This window comes from Ornithorhynchus anatinus, chromosome X1 (assembly GCF_004115215.2).
Source record: "Ornithorhynchus anatinus isolate Pmale09 chromosome X1, mOrnAna1.pri.v4, whole genome shotgun sequence".
Lineage (NCBI taxonomy): Eukaryota > Metazoa > Chordata > Mammalia > Monotremata > Ornithorhynchidae > Ornithorhynchus > Ornithorhynchus anatinus.
Genome location: NC_041749.1, coordinates 115,623,675 through 115,643,532, shown reverse-complemented (window position 1 = coordinate 115,643,532; position 19,858 = coordinate 115,623,675). Strand labels below are relative to the sequence as shown.

Here is a 19,858-nt window from a genome sequence, read left to right as displayed (position 1 = left end):
TAGAAACAATCCCTGCCCAACAACGGTCTCACAGTCTAAAAGGGGAAGACAGACTGCAAAATAAAACAAGTAGTCAGGCATCAATACCATCAAAATAGATAAATAGAATCATAGATATATCCACATCATTAATAAAATAGAATAATAAATAATATATACAAATATACACAAGTCCTGTGGGGAGGGGAAGGGGGTAGATCCAGGGGGCTTAGCTGAAAGGGGCAGACTCTGCTTGACCTGATTATCCTGCGTCTACCCCAGGGTTTAGTACAGGCTTGGCAAGCACCATTATTTCTTGATGACGATGGTATTTGTTAAGCGCTTCTTATGTGCAAAGCACTGTTCATTCATTCAGTAGTATTTATTGAGCACTTACTATGTGCAGAGCACTGTATTAAGCGCTTGGAATGTACAAATCGGTAACAGATAGAGACAGTCCCTGCCCTTTGACGGGCTTACAGTCTAATCGGGGGAGATGGACAGACAAGAACAATGGCAATAAATAGAATCGAGGGGAAGAACATCTCACTAAAACAATAGCAAATAAATAGAATCAAGGTAATGTACATCTCATTAACAAAATAAATAGGGTAATGAAGATATATACAGTTGAGCGGATGAGTACAGTGCTGAGGGGATGAGACGGGAGAGGGGGAGGAGCAGAGGGAAAGGGGGGAGAAGAGAGTTTAGCTGCGGAGAGGTGAAGGGGGGGTAGAGGGAGCAGAGGGAAAAGGGGAGCTCAGTCTGGGAAGGTCTCTTGGAGGAGGTGAGCATTGAGTAGGGTTTTGAAGAGGGGAAGAGAATTAGTTTGGCGGAGGTGAGGAAGGAGGGCATTCCAGGACCGCGGGAGGACGTGGCCCAGGGGTCGACGGTGGGATAGGCGAGGACAGGGGACGGTGAGGAGGTGGGCGGCAGAGGAGCGGAGCATGTGGGGTGGGCAGTAGAAAGAGAGTAGGGAGGAGAGGTAGGAAGGGGCAAGGTGATGGAGAGCCTTGAAGCATAGAGTGAGAAGTTTTTGTTTCGTGCGGAGGTTGGTAGGCAACCACTGGAGGTTTTTAAGAAGGGGAGTGACACGCCGACAGCGTTTCTGCAGGAAGATGAGCCGGGCAGTGGAGTGAAGAATTGACTGGAGAGGGGAGAGAGAGGAGGAAGGGAGATCAGAGAGAAGGCTGACACAGTAATCTAGCTGGGATATTACGAGAGCCTGTAACAGTAAGGTAGCCGTTTGGGTGGAGAGGAAAGGGCGGATCTTGGTGATATTATAAAAGTGAGACCGACAGGATTTGGTAACGGATTGGATGTGTGGGGTGGACGAGAGAGCCAAGTCAAAGATGACACCTAGGTTGCAGGCCTGAGAGATGGGAAGGATGGTTGTACCATCCACGGTGATAGGAAAGTCAGGGAGAGGACCGGGCTTGGGAGGGAAGATGAGGAGCTCAGTTTTGGTCATGTTCTAAGTACTGGGGGGGAATACAAGGTGATCAGGTTGTCCCACGTGGGGCTCACAGTCTCAATCTCCATTTTACAGATGAGGTAACTGAGGCACAGAGAAGTTAAGTGACTTGTCCAAAGTCACATAGCTGACAAGCAGCAGAGCTGGGATTAGAACCCATGACCTCTGACTCCCAAGCCCATGCTCTTTCCATGAGCCATGCTGCTTCTCACTTTCTTCTTAATTAACTCCTCCTGGGACAAGATCTCCTGCCCACTTCCCTCCTCAGCTCCCACACTGAGAAGCAGTGTGGCCTAGTGGAAAGATCCTGGGCCTGGGAGTCTGGGGACCTGGGTTCTAATCCTGACTCCATCATTTGTCTGCTGTGTGACCTCAGGCAAGTCACTTCACTTTGCTGGGCCTCGGTTTCCTCCTCTGTAAAATGGGGATGAAATACTTGTTTGTTCTTCCTCCCTCTTAGACTGGGAGCCCCATGTGGGACAGGGACTGTGTCTGACAAGATTATCGTGATCTACCCTAATGCTGAATATGGTGCTTGGCACATAGTAAGTGCTTAAATTCATTCATTCATTCAATTGTATATAGTGAGCACTTGATGTGTGCAAAGCACTGTACTAAGTGCTTGGGAGAGTAAAATCTAACAATAAGCAGACACATTCCCTGCCCACAATGAGCTTGCAGTCTAGAGGGAGAGAGGGACATTAATATAAATAAATTAGAGATATGTGCATAAGTGCTGTGGGGCTGGGAGGGGAATTAATAAAGGATGCAAGTCAGGGTGAAGTCAGGGAGATGCGGAAGGGAATGGGAGAAGGGGAAAGGGGGTGCTTAGGGCCGGCCTCTTGGAGGAGATGTGCCTTCAATAAAACTTTGAAGGTGGGAGCCTCTTGGAAGAGATGTGCCTTCAATAAAGCTTTGAAGGTGGGGAGAGCAATCCTTGGATTTGAGGAGGGAGGTCGTTCCAGGCCAGAGGCAGGGCATGGGCAAGGGGTCAGCGGCAAAATAGACCAGATCGAGGTACAGTGATAAATGGTGATATTGATTACTGTCCAGGAATGGCTGGGTCATCCACTTCCTGATCCCAAATCTCTAAGTAAATGGATGGATTGAGAGCAGGAAATGGGTTGAGCCCAACACCTGGGGACCCGTGGGGAGCAAAGGGGATGGAGGAGGGGGGGTCACAAGCTTCCCAGTCAATGGTATTTACTGAATGCTTTCTTTGTGCAGAGCCCTGGGGAGACCCATTATCTCCAAGGGTCTCTTTACGAGCGTCAGCGCCGAGTGAGGCAGGGACTCTGTCAGATTGGATGATCCACCCCAGCGTTTAGCGCAGAGTAAGTAAATACTTAACAAATACGATCATTATCTCCAGGGATCATCGCAGGCCTTAGGGAGCGTGCGGAGCCGGGGCCTCGGGATCAGCCCCGCGGGTAGCAGAGAAGGAGTTAAGAGGGGGTTCGGCATCCCATCCGTCCCACTTCCCAATCCGGCCTCGATCTGATCCGAGATTTCCGTCCCGCCCTTGCCCTCCGCCCTCCGGCCGCCTCTCTTTCTGGGTTCCCGGGAGGGGAGATTTCTTTTCTTTCTTTTTTTTCTCCCTCCGCTAATGATTAACCCGCCCCACCGCCCAGTTTCGAGGGAACTGGAGGGAGGGTGAGAGGCGCGCCCCCAGCCCCGTGGGCTGAGTGTCTGTGTGTGCCAGCCTCCTGGCCCTGCCCCTGGCCCCTGCCCTTGCCCCTGCCCTCTGCCTCCTGCCTGCCTGGCGCCAGACCTTCCCCTCCGTCTCCCGATTGATTTCCCCGGCAGAGGAAGACCCGGCCGAGGACCCAAAGTTTCCCAGAAGAGGAACCGGTGGGAGGAGGGGCGAAGGTGGGTTGATCGATGAGGTGGGGCGGGGATGGGGCAAGTGACTTTCGCCCGCGGGATCCGGGCCGGAGCCGAGGAGAAAAACTGCTCCAATCCGCCCTGGCCCAAGAGGGACCCCTGGGTGTGTGGGGTGGGGTAGAGATGTCTCTGCCTGCTCTGCATTCTGGGCGTGTCTCTGTCTCTCTGTGAGTGTCTGTCTCTGCTTTTTTTGGATGTCTGGCTTTCTGCGTCTCTGGCTGTCACTACACCCTATGTCTCTGTTTCTTTGCTCTCTGTGCTTGGGTCTCTCCGTTCTCTGTCTCTCCGCTCTCTGGGTGACTCTGTTTCCTCACTGAGTGTCCCTGTCTCTATACTCTGTATGTCGCGGTCTCTCCTCTCTCTGAATGTGTTTCTGTCTCTGCCCTCCCTGTGAGCGTCTCCCTGCCTCTGCACTGTGTGTGTGTGTGTGTGTGTGCCCTCTCTGTGCGCATCACTGTCTCTTCACTCTCTGTAGGTCGCTACCTCTTCACTCTCTCCGTGTTTCTATTCCTCCAATTTGTGTGGATATGTCTCTGTCCCCGCACTCTGACCCCAAGCTCTCCATTTGTCTCTGTCTCTCTACTCTCTGTGCTCTTTGTGGCTGTCTCCTCTCTGTGCATCTGCCTGTCTCTACCTTCTATGGATCTGTGTGTCTGTCTCTCCACTCTCTGTGCGTGTTGCTGCCTGTACACTCTGTGTATATAACCTTCTCTGCTCTGTCTCTCTCACCCCTGCCCTCCTTGTGTGCTTCTCTGCTTCTGCACTCTGTGTGTGTCTCTGTTTCTACCATTAAATCAGTGGTATTTATTGAGGGCTTACTGTGTGCAGAGCACTGGACTAAGCACTTGGGAGAATACAAGAGTCGGTAGACATATAATCTGTCCACAAAAAGTTTACAGTCTAAAGGAGGAGACAGATGCGAAAATAAATTAGGCTTATGTATGTAAGTGCTTTGATATCAAGTGCTTAAAGTGGATATCAAGTGCTTAACGGGAACAGACCCAAGTACATACATGATGTGATGTGGTAGGGGAAGTGAGAGCTTAGCTGGAGAAGGCCTCTTGGAGATGTGATTTTAAGGTGGGGAGAGTGGTGGTTTGTCCTCTATGGAAGGTGAGGGAATTCCAGGTCAGAGGCAGGATTTGGGCAAGGGGTCAGTGATGAGATAGTTGAGATCAAGGTACCGTGAGTCTGGTGGTGTTAGAGGAGCCAAGCGTGAGGGCTGGGCTGTAGTAGATCAGTGAGGTGAGGTAAGGTAAGAGGGGATGAGCCGATTGAGTGCTTTAAAGCCGATGGTGAGGAGTTTCTGTTGGATGCAAAGACAGATGGGCAACCACTGGAGGTTCTTGAGGAGTAGGGAGATATGAACTGAACTTTTTTTTAGAAAAATCCTCTGGGCAGTAGAGTGAAGTAAGGACTGAAGTAGGGAGAGACAGGAAGTAGGGAGGTGAGCTAGGAGGCTGATTCAGTAGTCAAGGCGGGATAGGATAAGTGCTTGGATCACTCATTCATTCAATCGTATTTATTGAGCACTTACTGTGTGCAGAGCACTGTACTAAGCGCTAGGAAAGTACAATTCAGCAACAAAGAGAGACAATCCCTGCCCACAACAGGCTGCTGGATAGAGCCCAGGCCTAGGAGTCAGAAGGACCTGGCTTCTCATCCGGGCTCCACGTCAACGTGGTAGCAGTTTGGATGGAGAGGAAAGGGCGGATTATAGTGATGTGAAGGTTGACCTGACAGGATTTGCTGTCATACTGAATGTTCAGGTGGAATGATAATGCCAGGATTACCGGTTTGAGACAGGGAAGATGACGGTGTTGTCTACAGTGATGGGAAAGTCGAAGGGAGGACAGGGTTTGGGTGGGAAGATGAGGTGAAGTTTGAGGTGTCAGTGGAATATGCAAACAGGTCTGAAGTCAGGAATGTCCGTCTCTGCACTCTCTGCATACATCTCTTTATCTACACTCCCTGAGAGTGTCTCTGTTTCTTCATACTCTGCATGTTTCTGTCTCTCCAGTCTGTTTGATATGTCTTTGTCTGTGCTCTCTGGGTGCTTTTCTCTGTCCCTGAGTTCTCTGTCTTTGTCTCTGTCTCATCGCTCTCTCCACTGTGTGTGTGTCTGTCAATCTCTTCTGTGTGTCTGCGAACTCTGTGTGTCTTGGTTTCTGCTGTCTCTCTCTCTAAATCTATCTCAGCTCTCTCTCTCTCCTTTTCTCTCTCCCTATCCTTGTTTTCTCTGTGCCTCTCTCTGTTTCTCCCTGTCTTTCTATCTCTGGACCAAGGTAAACCTGAGCCCAAAGCCCCAGAGAAGGTTAATGAGGTCCAAAGGAGTCCATACTCCCCCTGGGGGAGAGACAGAGGGAATTATTAAAGTGGGGAGAGTTCTCAGGGAATCTGTGTCTTGGGGGTGAGTTGAGTTCAACTCTCCAACTCTCCCTCCCCTAATCCCCAGCTCTGACCCCAGATTGTATGGGGTCAATCTGCTCTCTCCCTGTCCCTGGCTCTTCAAGGTCTCTCTCCCCGTCTACAAACGGAGGGGAGATAAAGTCTCCCAATGGCCCTTGGGCCCTAGGCAATCTCGGGAAAGGGAGGAGGGAGTGACTGAAACAGAGGGGTTAGAAAAGGATAAAACTTTCAGAGGTGGTAGTCTGCCTGGAGGCAGGGGCATGGATGAGATGACCTATAAAGTTCAGGTCCTTGCTTCCTTAACTTCCTCAACAATGAGTTGGGAAGTGAAACTTGTGAGATTGAGGAGGATCATCTTATCAGATAAAGGAAGATTGTTTTGTCCTCTCCTGAGGCTAACCTAGCCCTGCAGATAAAAAGAATAACAACTAGCCCCTTCTCCCTAAATGCTAAGAGTGAGGCCCAGCCCTCTCTTTTAGCCAGTCCAGCCTGGATGGAGGGTAAAAGTGGGTTTCAGTGGAAGGACTGGTCTGATTTGATTGTACGGTTTCTACCGCAGCACTTAATACAGTGCTTAGCACGTCTAATAAGCACTTAAATACTACCATGATTATTAGGAAGGGCAGGGACGTGGCAGCTGTCCCAATCAATCAATCATATATATTGAGTGCTTACTGTGTACAGAGCACTGTAGTAAACACTTGGGAGAATATAATACAAGGGAGTTGGTAGAAGCGTTCCCTGCCCCCAGTGAGCTTACAGTCTAGAAGGGGAAACAGACATAAATATAAATAAATTATGGATATGTTACCTAAGTGGAGGGCTGAATAAAGGGTGAAAATCCAAGTGCAAAGGAGATGCAGAAGGGAGTGGGAGGAGGAAACAAGGGCTTAGTTGGGAAAGACTTCTTGGAGGAGCCGTGATTTTAATAAGGCTTTGAAGGTGGGGAGAGTGATCATCTGTCCAAAACAGAGCTTCTTATCTTCCCACCAAAACCATGTCCTCTCCCTGACTTTCCCATAACTGTAGATGGTACCACTATCCTTTCTGTCTCACAGGCATTATCCTTGACTCCTCTCTTTCATTCAACCCACATATTCAATCCGTCACCAAATCCTGTCGGTCCCACCTTCACAACATAGCTAAAATCCACCCTTTCCTCTGTATCCAAACTGCTACCACATTAATACAATCACTCATCCTGTCCCACCTAGATTACTGCATCAGCCTCCTTGCTGACCTCCCAACCTCCTGTCTCTCCCCACTCCAGTCCATACTTCACTCTTCTGCCTGGATTATCTTTCTACAAAAACGTTCATGACATGTCACCCTCTTCCTCAAAAATTTCCAGTGGTTGCCCACTCACCTCTATATCAAACAAAAACTCCTCACCATTGGCTTTAAAGCATTCCATCACCTTGCACCCTCAAATCTCACCTAGCTTCTCTCCTTCTGCAACCCAGCCCACATACTTCTCTCCTCTAGTGCTAACCTTCTCACTGTGACCCGATCTCGCCTGTTTCGCCTCCTGGAACACGTCCTGCCTCTGACCTGGGACGCATTCCCTCCTCAAATCCAACAATGACTCTCCCCCTCTTCAAAGCCTTATTGAAGGCACATCTCCGCAAAGAGGTCTTTCCAGACTAAGCCCCATTTTTCCTCATCTCCCACTCCCTTCTGCTTCTGACTTGTTCCTTTTGCTCTCCCCACCCCGCACTAGCCCCACAGCCCTTTTGTGTATATCTGTAATTTAATTTACTTGCACTGATGTCTGTCTCCCCCCCTCTAGACTGTGAGCTCATTGTGGGCATGAAATGTCACTGTTTATTGTTGTATTGTACTTTCCCAAGCGCTTAGTACAGTGCTGTGCACCCACTAAGCGTTTAATAAATATGAATGAATGAAGGAAGGAAGGAAGGAAGGAAGGAATCTGTCGAATATGAAGAGGGAGTTTGCCTTCCTTACCCCTCCTTGCCCGTCCTTCCCATCCTTGCCCCTCCTTCCCCTTCTTCCTCTCTTTCTCCTCCTTCCCCTCTTTTCCCTCTTTCCCCTCTTACCCCTCTGCACCTCACATCCTGAGCTGATGAAGAGGAAATTGGAACCAGTAGAGGGAGCAAGGGAGGGAGAGAGCAGAGGACCCTGTCAGGGTCTCCAGGAGGAGCTGAGAGAGAGTCCGCCTGAGCCCGCTCTGATGGCCGGGCATCACAGGGAGCTAGGAGTTCCCCGCTGGGGGCCTAAAGTCTGGGTCACCTTTGGGAGGGTGGGGACGGGGAAGCTGAGCTCGTCAAAGGCGTGGTGGGTGTGGCTTTTGACCAGAGAAGACTTTGTGCTGTGGGAGGGAGCTCTTTGAAGGTGTGAGGGAATCTGAGAGAGACCTAACTGAAGGGATTCATACACCAAGCCCCAGCTGGACGGATGAGGCTGGCCAGAGAACTGAGGTTCGATGGGGGTTTTTGTCTCTCTCGCTGAGTGGAGAAGAAGTGGGAGTCTTTGGACAGGAGTGAAGGAAGAGGTTGGGGACCGGCAGCAGGCTAAGGAATACTGTCTAGCCTTGGGCTGGAGAACACAGCCTGGCTCTTTAGAATCAGGAGTTATTGAGTTGGGGGCTGGGCAGAGGAGAGATGGGGAGGAAGAGGCCTGGAAGAGGGGAATAGAAGCCAGGGCAGAGGCTGGGGTTGGCGTGCTGATGAAAGGTCTTTCTACCACTTACAGGTAGGTTCCAGTCCCAGCCAGACCCCCAAGATGTACGAGAAGCGGCCATCGGTGAGCTATGGCCCGGAAACCGTGTACCGCCCAGAGGTGTACGAGAAGCGGCCTTCAGTGAGCTATGCCCCAGGAACCGTGTACCCCCCGGAGGTGTACGAGAAGTGGCCCTCGGTGAGCCACAGCCTGGGGTCTCCCCTGCCCCCAGAGGCGTACGATAGGCGGCCATCAGTGATCTGTGGCCCTCCAGGGTCTCGATATGCCTACACGGCTTCAGCCCCACCTGGCTCCTTCTACCAGGAGGATGTGCCCCAGTACTTCTTCAGGTGGACCTCCCCTCCTGGTTTGGTCCGGATCCTTCAGGGGCTGGTGATCCTGCTGTGTGTGACCATCTTTGCCTGCGTGGCCTCGACCCTGGCGTGGGACTACAACTACGGAGGCCTGTTGGGCTACGGTAGTGGGATGGGTGGCTATTACGGCAGCTCGGGTTATTACCCGGGCAGCTACTATGGCGGGACCAACCCGAGGGCGGCCAATGGCTTCATGATCTCCATGGCTGTGCTTTGCTTCCTGATCTCGCTGGGGCTCTTCGTGGCGGGCTTGTCCAAGTCACGCAGCACCCGCTCCCGCCACTTCTACCTGCTGGTGCTGGTGGTCAGCGCCATCCTGGCCTTCTTCGTGCTGATCGCCTCCATCGTCTACATCTTCGGGGTCAACCCCCGTGCCTCCATGACTGCCGGCTCCGGGAGCTTCTATTACAACCAGATCATGATGCTGTGTGCCCAGGTGTACTCGTCCCCGATTGGGGGTGGGATCATGAACCGCTACCTCTATCACTACTGCATGGTGGATCCCCAGGAGGTAAGACTGGAACCCTCATCTCCTGGCAGATACTACTACTACTAATAATAATATTTGTCAAGTGCTTACTCTGTGTCAAGCACTGTACTAAGTGCTGGGGTAGATACAAGATAATCAGGTCCCACATGGGACCCATGGTCCAAGTAGGAGATGAGGGAACTGAGACACTGAGAAGTTAAGTGACTTGCCCAAAGCAGACATGTGGCGGAGCTGGGTTTAGGAGCTGGGTTAAGAGAAGCAGCGTGGCTCACTGGAAAGAGCACGGGCTTTGGAGTCAGAGGTCATGGGTTCGAACCCCGGCTCTGCCACTTGCCAGCTGTGTGACTTTGGGCAAGTCACTTAACTTCTCGGTGCCTCAGTTCCCTCATCTGTAAAATGGGGATGAAGACTGTGAGCCCCACGTGGGACAACCTGATTCCCCTGTGTCTACCCCGGCGCTTAGAACAGTGCTCGGCACATAGTAAGCGCTTAACAAATACCAACATTATTAGAACCCAGGTCCTCTGGCTCCCAAGCCCAGGCTCTTTCTACTAGGCCACACTGCACTTCCTGTGCCCGGCCTGGAGGCCAGCTCTGCCATGGAAAGGGCATGCTGATTAGCCCCTTGAGGCCTCAGTTTTTCCCTCTGAAGGATGGGAAGAAGAATCCAACCTCACCCAGGGGGAGGGAGCAGTGGCTTGGGGGATGCAGGGTAGGTGTGGGGGACTGTTAGAAAACAAGGCGAAACAAAAGGCTGGAAAGCAAAGTGTGGGAGTAATTCTGAGATGTTAACATCGATAAAGTACAAGTTATTATTACTATGTTATTCTTTTCTCGGAACAGCCTGGCTGTTGCGCACTATAATGTCTTGGGCTTTAGCTAAGTACGCTCCAGTTATCTCTGGTGGAGATCAAAGAAAAAGATCTCCCCCTTATGTAACAGGCACCCAGATATGATCATTACTGGGTGGCTTGAGCTCCTGGGTTCCCCCCTTCCACCCCTTAGCCAAGGAAGACTGAGGCTGGCTCAGTCACTAACTCAGTTTCCCCACTGACAGACACTGCTGAGTGGCCCCTCCCCCTTCCCTGTGAGGGATTGGAAGGATGCTTGAGGTTGGGTCTGGGAGCTGAGTAGCTTGGACTCCCTCCCTGCTGCGCCCAGCTCTGGTCTCCCACCCCCACCCACCTCCCCCAGGAAGTCCCCATGACACAGGAAGTGGAGTGGGGGAGGGGGTGACTTGGTGGCTGAAGCTGCCGGGCCTAATGGAAAGAAGCTGGACCTGGGAATCAGGAGACCCAGGTTCTCATTGCAGCTCTGTCTCTTGCCTGCTGTATGACCTTGAGCAAGGCACCTCACTTTTCTGGGCCTCAGTTTCCTCATCTGTATAATGGGGATAAGAGAACTGCTCTCTCTCCTACCTTAGACTGTGAACCCCGTGTAGGACAGGGACTGTGTCTGATCTGATTGGATTGCACCTCTCCTGGCACTTGGTGTAGTAAGGCCATACCAAATACCACAGTTGTTATTAAATTATCATCATCATCATCATCATCATTACTGTCATCTTGCCTTCCTCCCCAGGCCGTGGCCATCGTCTGTGGCTTTCTCATTGTCACCCTCCTCTGTGTCATCTGTTTCTTTGCCCACAAAACCCGATACAAGATCTGGAGGTATGGCAAAGACAACATTTACTGGGACAAGCCCCTGGCTTCTCCTGACGGCCCCAATGTAGATGACTGGGTAAGTAGGCACCCCTCACTTGGCAGGGGCAAAGCAGGGGTCTTTGGGTCAGACCCCAGCTTCTCCCTAAGGGAGCTCTACCATCCTCCCCCAAACTGTTTATTCAAGATAGGCTGAGTTTCAGTCTGGTCAATGATTAACCCAACTGTGGTCACCATTCAGAGTTTTCAAGTCACTTTTCTCAGGGTGACACGGTAGGGCCAGGGGCAGCCCTGGCTCTAACCAGCCCACCTGCTCTCTCCCTACCCCCAGGAGGTGCTTCCCTACTGTCTTATGCCTCCTTCCTCGAGCCCAACCTAGGCAAGTCCCTCACCCCTTCCAACCCTGACTCAGAGGGCAGAAGTTAGCCCTTTCTCTCAGTCCTCTGTCACGGGCAAGGACGTCCAATGCCCTCTTTATGGCTAAGATTGCACTGGGCGGGCAACCCACCTGGGTGTTCTAAGTCCGGGACAAGGTCATTAGGGAGCGGCTGGTCAAACTATCTGCTGAGCTAGCTCCCGATGACCTGATCGGGTAGGCAGAGAGAGCAGAACTGGGGAGGAGGCAGGGATCTGTGAGAAGGAATCGGTAGGGTGTGTTGGGAAGACATCATCAGTGGTTTTTATTGAATGCTTACTGTGTGCAGAGCACTCTATTAAATGCTTGGGAGAGCACAATACAACAGAGTTGATAAACATGTTCCCCACCCACAATGAGCTTACAGTCTAGAGAGGGAGACAGACAGTAACATAAATAAATCATTTATAATACATAATTTATAAGACAGAGGGAAGGAAGAGGATGAGGGGTGTGGGGAGAGGGAGAGGCTGGGGCCCTAAATGGATGCAAGGGTTTCTGCTCTGAAAACCTCTACCTCTAGGATGGAGGGGCCTGGCTCTCAATGACCCTTACCTGGCCTCTTCCTCCTCCTCCATGAAGCAGACTTTGAAGCTTTCCCTCCCCCACCTCCTTCCAACAGCCCAGCCCTGAAATCTCTCCATGCCCCTATCCTCTCTCCTACCTGTCATTTATTTTAATGTCTGTCTTCCCCTCTAGATTTTCAGCTCCTCGCCAAACTAACTCTCTTCCCCTCTTCAAAGCCCTACTGAGAGCTCACGTTCTCCAGAAGGCCTTCCCAGACTGAGCGCCCCCTTTCCCTCTGCTCCCCCTCCCACCCTCTGCTCTTCCCCTTTCCCCTCCCCTCAGCACTGTGCTCATTTGTATATATTATTTATTACCCTATTTATTTTGTTAATGAGGTGTATATCTCCTTAATTCTATTTATCTTGATGATGTTGTCTTGTTTTGTTCTGTTTTGCTTTGCTGTCTCCCCCGTTTAGACTATGAGCCTGTCATTGGGCAGGGATTGTCTATCTGTTGCCGAATTGTAAATTCCAAGAGCTTAGTAGAGTGCTCTGCACATAGTAAGCGCTCAGTAAATATTATTGAATGAATGAATGAATGTTGTCTACCAACTCCATTGTCCTGTACTCTCCCAAGCGCTCAACACAGTTCTTGCCTCACTATTGGCTTCAAGGCTCTCCATCCCCTTGCCCTCTCCTACCTAACCTCCCTTCTCTCCCTCTCCATCCCAGCCCACACATTCCACTCCTCTACCGCTAACCTCCTCACTATGCCTCATTCTCGCCTGTCCCTCCATCAACCCCTGGCCCACTTCCTACCTCTGGCCTGGAATGCCCTCCCTCCTCACATCCATCAAACTAGCTCTCTTCCCCCCCTTCAAAGCCCTACTGAGGGCTCACCTCTTCCAGGAGGCCTTCCCAGACTGAGCCCCCCTTTTCCTCTCCTCCTCCTCCCCTCCCACCACCCCTACTCCCTCCCTCTGCTCTACTCCCTTCCCTGCCCCACGGTACTTGTGCGTATTTGTACATATTTATTATTCTATTTATTTTATTAATGATGTGTATATATCTACAATTCTGTGACTCTATTTTGTTGCTATTGATGCCTGTCTACTTGTTTTGTTTTGTTGTCTGTCTCCCCCTTCTAGACTGGGAGCCCATTGTTTGGTAGGGATTGTCTCTATCTGTTGCCGAATTGTACTTTCCAAGTGCTTAGTACAGTACTCTGCACATAGTAAGCTCTCAATAAATACTATTGAATGAATGCATGGGAGCCCATTGTTTGTTAGGGATTGTCTCTATCTCTTGCTGAATTGTACTTTCCAAGTGCTTAGCACAGTGCTGTGCACAAAGTAAGTGCTCAATAAATAATAATAATGATGATGATGCTATTTGTAAGCGCTTACTATGTGCCAAACACTATTCTAAGCGCTGGGGTAGGTACAAGGTAATCAAGATGTCCCACATAGGGCTTACAATCTTAATCCCCATTTTACAGATGGGGTAACTGAGACACAGAGAAGTTAAGTGACTTGTCCAAAGTCATACAGGTGATAAGTGATGGAGCCGGGATTAGAACCCACGACCTCTGACTCCCAAGCCCGTGCTCTTTCCACTAAGCCACACTGCTTCTCACGATTGAATGAATGAAGTAAACCCTCAATAAATACCACTGATTGATTGATCTCAGGCAGGACGACTGATGCTGAGAGTCCAACTTAATCAATGGCATTTATTGAGTGCTTACTGTGTGCAGAGCATTGTGCTGAGCGCTTGAGAGAGTTCAATACAATTGAGTTGGTAGACACAAACCCTGCCCTCTGAAGGTTTTTCCGGGCTGAACTAGCTTAACCTGACCCCTCTAGACTGTAAACCCCCTCTAGATTGTAAACTCATTCTGGGCAGGGAATGTGTCTGTTTACTGTTGTATCATATTATCCCAAGAGCTTAGTACAATGCTCTGCACACAGTAAGCGCTCAATAAATACGATTGACTGACTGCCTGACTGACCTGTCCCCATAGCCTGTGGGGTGTGTTTCAGGGCAAGTGAATCTGGGGCCAGGTCAAAGGAAAGGTGCAAATGATATGCAAAGTAATATGCAACTTGGGCATTGGGGAGTCAACAGTTACAATGAGGAAGGGTGGAGAGGGCACCTTACTGACTGGCTTGGCTCGCTCACCCTCCCACTACTGGGTGCTCTCTTCAGCCCCCACTACCCTGTCTGGTGGGCCCACCGCCCAGTGTCCAGGAGGTGGGTGGGAAGCGGAAAGGTGGAATAAGGCTAAACTGGTTCTGTCTGTGACCTGGAGCCAGGTCTCGGCCAGGGGCCTGTCGGCCAGGATTTGATAGTGTTATTGTCCTGCTTTGGCCTGGAATTGGGGGGGGGGGGGGACTGGGCGGGGCAGGAAGGGGGGCAGAGATGTTTGTTTGTAGGCCCCTGATAAAGGCCTCCTGCTTTGGTCTGTTGAAACAACAGGGAACGCGGTGGCTTTGTGCTTTTTGTTCTGGGAAAGTTCCGGCTAAGGATAGGCCCCACCCTTGGTTTGTCGGGCTTCCCTCCTGCTCCTGAGCCTCTGCCATCTCAAATGCTGGTGCACCCCTGGCTCCCTGCCCTCAGTTCCTAGGGACCCTCTCCATCCTGGCACGGGTGCCCACTAATGCCCCCTACGCTGCCTGGGGAGATCAAGCACCCTAGGGGACTGTCCTTGCCACTCTACTCCAGGAAGCTGGTCACTCCTTCCACCCATCAAGCGGTTGGCCCCGTGCCACCCTCTGTGCCCATTCTGGGCTGGGGGAACCTCACTGGGGGACATGGTTGCTCCCCAGGTGAAGGCCACGGCAGGTGGCACTAACACCCAGGAGGACGTGGCCACGCTGGCGTATTCAGAGAAGCCCACCAGCCCCCTGACCAGCCCTTACAGTGCCCCTCCGGAGAAAGCCTGCGAAGACCATATCACCAGGTGGGTTGGAAGTGGGGTCTGGTGGCATCCCAGAGAGACGGTAAGCAGAGGACCCACCTGCTGATGCATTCTGGATAACCCTGAGCCTGGATCAGGATCAGCAGCAGCAGCAGAGCCCCTCAGGGCTTCGGTTTGGGTTTGGCTCAGGCCCCTCCAGGCCCACAGAACAGCACCCTGAATTCCAGGACCATTCCAGTGTTCCCCAGGAAGTCTGGGGTGACTTGCCCAGACCTCTGTCGATGGGCGCAGAACCTTGGGGGAACCCCACAGATACTTGGTGCTCTCATCCTTTCAGGGCACCAGGACTAAAGTTGGCCCCTGCCCTTACCAATCTGCTCTCCAGTAATGGCTGCTCCTGGATCCCTTTGCTTTTCCAGCGTCCCACCCCCTGCAAAGACTGGGGTCAGCTCCTTAGAAGAAGGGAAGACAGCTGCAAGCCACCCCCCTACCAGGCGGGGCCAGCACCGACACCGGCGCCACCCGGAGCTGGACGAGTCACAGTGTGAGACGGATTTCACCACCGCTGTGGAGTCCAATGACGAGAGGGACCAGAACGAGTGGGTCAGGTGAGGGAAGGACAGCAAGACGGTGCAGCAGGAGAGGGAGCCCCTCTCCCTCATCGGGGACTAACTTAAGTCTCCCAGACTGGCACCGGGTCACAAATTGGAAGAAGCAGCAGAAGGCAGGAAGGTGAGAAAGGGTTTGCCCAGGCTGGCTCGCAGCTGGGCCCCTCTGCAACGCTGTTCCAACAGAGAGTCGACTTCCCATCGCTCCCTGCTGTCTCCCCCCAATCCTCCCCTCTCTCCCAACCCACCTTCCTCGGGCACTAAACCATGTCCTCATCTTCAAAACCCTACCTGAAAGCATATCTCCTCCAGCAAGGCTACCCAGATTAACCCCACACCTTCCAATAATACTGAAGAAGGCTTTAGTGTGTAAGTCTTGGGGACAAATGTCTTGTCTACCTTTCTGTTGCTCAGAGAGGAATATCTTTGATATTTAATGTCTCTGCCCTTTGAGTTTTCTGTCTGGGTTTGCACTTGTCCTGTCCTGTCTGGCTGTCAGCCCCTGAAATAGAGATAGAATCTTCTCCCTTTATCTTTCCCCAAAGCCCTTAGAGGAGAGAGAGAGAGAGAGTGTGTGTGTGTGTTGGGAGTGGTAGGAGGTGGCCCCTGTCTCCCCCATCAGACTGTCAGCCCTTTGAGGATAGGGACTGTGCCTGATTCCTCCTCCTGTCCCTAAGCAGAATGCCGTGTGTGTGTGTGTGTGTGTGTGTGAGAGAGAGAGAGACAGAGAGAGAGGGAGAGAGAGACCTGTCTCTCGAGGACAGGGACCTAGTCTTCTCTCTCTGCCCCTTCCCCACCATCTAATCCAGGATTCAGCCCAGACTGGGGATGGCCAGGCTAACTGACCTCACCCAACTCACACACACACACATATCTACACAGCCTCTACCCACCCATCACCTCGGATGAAGCCCGGCAGACATACAAAACAGAGTTTGACATGGACCTGAAGCGCTACAAGAAGCTCTGCGCCGCCATGGATGACATCAACGACCAAATCAGCCAACTGAGCCGGCAGCTGGACGACCTCCCCGAGGATGGGCCCGAGTACCAGGTGGGGGGGCCCAGTGGACAGCACCTCCACCACTGGGAGCCCAGGGGCCTGAGCACAGAGAGCGAGGGAGGCACCATGGTGTTCAGCCTTTACTGGACCATGGGGTGGAGGGGAGGGAGGGAGGGAGGTAGTGGGTGGGCAGTGAGGCCGGGACTCAAGAGCAGGCACATCAGAGAAAAGCCCACATGCTCGGACCGGAGGCTGGGGAACAGGGCCCTAAAAGATAGAATTCCAGCTAGAAGCCCCTCCAGACTTCAGAAGGTTTTCCAACAAATAGATGCTGCCTTGATCCCTGGGGAACCCCAGCCCTGCCTGCCCCTTCTCGCCCTCATTGAGTCCTCTGCCTGCCTGACCCTGCTCACCCGGAAGCTCCCGGCCCAGCTGGCCCCGGAGAACTGGTTTCCCCATACAATGGCCAGGCCTCACCAAGGCCTCAAAGGCTCTCTTTGTTGCTCCCTGACCGGGCTCTCCCCACCCCACCCCACCTCCCACCTCTCTGCCTTGGCAGCAGCATCCAGGAGATGGGCCAAGGAGGGGCTGGAGAAGTCCATCTTCCTGACCCATCTCCCCCACAGGCCACCGCAGAGGAATACAACCGCCTGAAGGACCTGAAGCAGGTAAGCCCCTGGCTGTGGCTCTGGGATTTCTCTCCTCCTAGGGGGTTTTGGCTCCTCCCTTGGCCCACACCCCTTTGGATTGCATCTGGGAGGGTATCCTGAGCCTGAGATCCCATCTGCCTGGTGGCATTTCCCACCCCCCAGTCCTGTCTGCCCCTTAGCACCACCCCCCACCATCACTGCCACCCTTACCTGGCGCAGGGGCAAAGACAGAGGCCCAGGAAGGGGCCCACTGGCTCCCTGTCGGCAAGGCTGTTGGAGGCACTTTGCCACCCACCATCATTGGCTGGGGGGACCTTGTGTGTGCCAAGATGGGGGTGGATCCATGGGGGAGGTTGGGGAGACAAAGCTGGGCCCCATAGCAACTGCCGTCGAGACCAGACTCACCCTGCTCCCCTTTTGCCTCCCAGATGCCTGATTACCAGACCAAGAAGCTGGAGAGCAAGAACCTACGCAGCAAGCTCTTCCATATCAAGCACATGGTCAGAGACTACGACAAACACCGTGGTTAGAGGCAACCCCCACCCCCTCCACTGCCAGACCACCCAAAGTTTTCCGTTCCCTAATGGGAGCAGGGTGGGGGTCTGGAACTCAGATCCTAAGATGCCCTGCCCATGGATCCAGATGGACCTTCCCAACATTCTCTGGGCCATTATCTGCCCTTGCCCACCACCCTCCACTTCCCAGAGACTAGGCTCCCAACAGCTGTGTGGAAGGAGGCCAAAGGGAAAGGGATTTGTCCCAGGGGTACCCTTCTTTCAGAAGGAGCTCATAAAGAGGGGTCCCAGACTTTAGGCAGGTCACCCAGAGAGCAGGCACCCCTGGGAATGTACCCATCGTCCCAGGGTGCTAATTGCTGTGAGCCCCACCTTGGTCTGCTCTTTCTCTGGGACAGGGAGCAGCAGATTTCACTGCTTCTCCTCTTGAGTGTGGCTGGGGATCCCGTTTCCAGGATCTTATGTCCTGTCCCCCATTTCTCCCTCCCCCCCAGGATGGATCCCTTGGCCTCACTGAACCCCTTGAAGGCTCCTCTTCCCACCCCACATCCAGGGCCAGGGGTGAGAGAGACAGCTGAAAGAGGAGAACCTTGGGCTGGGGATAGAGAAGAGAGGGGAGAAAAAGAAAGGGCCTCTCCCTCTCTGTCAGGCCTCCAGCTCCCCCTCTGCCTCCCTCCCCACCCCTCCACGGCCATGGCAGGGAGGGGCCCTGGGAAGTGGGAACCACCCAAACCAGCTGTTTGTGGAGCTGCCCAGTCCCCACCCTTGGGATGAGAAAATCTGTAAACAAATGTGAAAAAATAAACACTTCCATCTGAGATGGGGTTTCTCCCTCCTCTGGACTTTGAGGCTTCTGACTCAAGACTTGAGTGGAGACCTGCAGATGGCAGGGAAATCAAGCAGCGAGGCCTAAGAGGAGCTAGGCAGTGGGCAAGGAAGCAATCAGACGACAGGCCTCATAGAAGTTGCTTTTCTCTTTTCTGACTGTTGAGAGGCATCCTGGTGCTCTGAGAGGAAGGTGTTGAATGGGGGGAGGAGGTCAGGGGTAGGGAGTTAGCATGTGAGGTCCAGTGTTTCCCCCAGCTCTTCAGGGCCTGTCACTCTTGTCATTTTAGGCCATCAGCCCACGGACAGTGCCATTCCTGGATCAGACCACCCCACACCCATCCAGCCCAGGGTTCTTTCTCCATGGCAACAGGATGCCCCCATGGACATGCAGTATCCTATTTAGGGACCAGGTAGAGACCTGGGGGAGGAGTGGAGGTGGGGCACACGGAGCTTTTAAAGTAGTAAATGCTCAGGGGTTTGGAAGAAATTAGGGATATTGAACGGGCTTCTGTCTTGGTCTGGTCTCATCCCCCTCCCCCATCTCTATCCTCGTCCCCTTTCCGAAACAGGTGAGCCTCTTCTCAGTAACCCTGCACTGGTTCACAGGGCTAGGGCCTGAATAGCGCTTGGGGGGTCTGATGGGGCTGTGGTTGTCCTCACCCACCCACTCTACTGCACATCTGGAGAGCATCTGGGCGTCTCGTGCACATAGCCCCAGTCAGGGGGTCCTGAGCGATAAGATGTATTAGTTTCAGGCAAAGTCCAAACACATGGTGGCAGGAGGGGACGGGAAGAAGGGGGAGCAGTGGACAGGATGGAGGAGGGATAAGGGGAGAGGGGGAGGCAGGGAAAAGGGAGGGGAGGGCAAAGGTGAAAGGACGGGGTGGGTTTAGAAGTGGATTTTGTCCTGAGAGTTCAAGTTGAAGTTCATTAGCTCAGCATGAGGATAAAGTAAGACATTTGTAGCCTGCCCTCCGTTTGGCTGGCCCAGACTGTCCGGCAGAGTTCAGTTCACCAAATCCAGAAGAGAGGCTGGCCCGGGTGTCTCCTGATGCCCCCTTGATGTACGGAGAAAGGAGATGGTCTTGGCAGCAGGCTAGCAGGGGGCATAGGAGGGCACCTTCCCCCCTGCAATGAGGGAGGCACTGAGCCGGGTACCAAAAGGGAATCCTGGTGATAAATGGTGTTGAAAGCCTGCAAGGGTGGGCACCTGTGCCAGGCCCCTTTTTTGAGCATTGCCAAAAGCCTCTCACCTGTAAACTGTGGGTGTGTGTGGGCACTCATGCATATATGCCTAGCTTTGCCCCATGTCTAAAGTGGCCATGCCAACTGGGATGCATTAAGATTTGGAGTCCCAACCGTGGGCAGAATGAGTTGCTGTGCTCCCAGATGAATCCTGGGAGGAAGGAATAACTCAAGGGATCCCTTTGCACATGTCCCTCCTTCCCCCACCACCTCCAGGC

At 52.7% G+C, this 19,858-nt stretch overlaps 1 protein-coding gene across 2 annotated transcripts; it reads left to right on the top strand.

Annotated features, from left to right (window-relative positions):
* Positions 1 to 2,671: 2,671 nt before the first annotated feature.
* On the top strand, positions 2,672 to 18,402 carry LOC100681791 (occludin-like). 2 transcript variants are annotated; one of them, XM_039910378.1, is made up of 9 exons: positions 2,672 to 2,787; positions 3,260 to 3,322; positions 8,459 to 9,310; positions 10,871 to 11,029; positions 14,700 to 14,833; positions 15,211 to 15,399; positions 16,282 to 16,453; positions 17,029 to 17,070; positions 17,481 to 18,402. In XM_039910378.1, the coding sequence occupies exons 3-9, from the start codon at positions 8,489 to 8,491 to the stop codon at positions 17,580 to 17,582; spliced, it is 1,620 nt and encodes a 539-aa protein (XP_039766312.1). In that variant the 5' UTR covers positions 2,672 to 2,787; positions 3,260 to 3,322; positions 8,459 to 8,488; the 3' UTR covers positions 17,583 to 18,402. The 2 variants fall into 2 exon arrangements, with proteins under 2 accessions (XP_039766312.1, XP_028907896.1); XM_029052063.1 differs by lacking the exon at positions 2,672 to 2,787 and having other exon boundaries at positions 3,068 to 3,322.
* Positions 18,403 to 19,858: the final 1,456 nt, after the last annotated feature.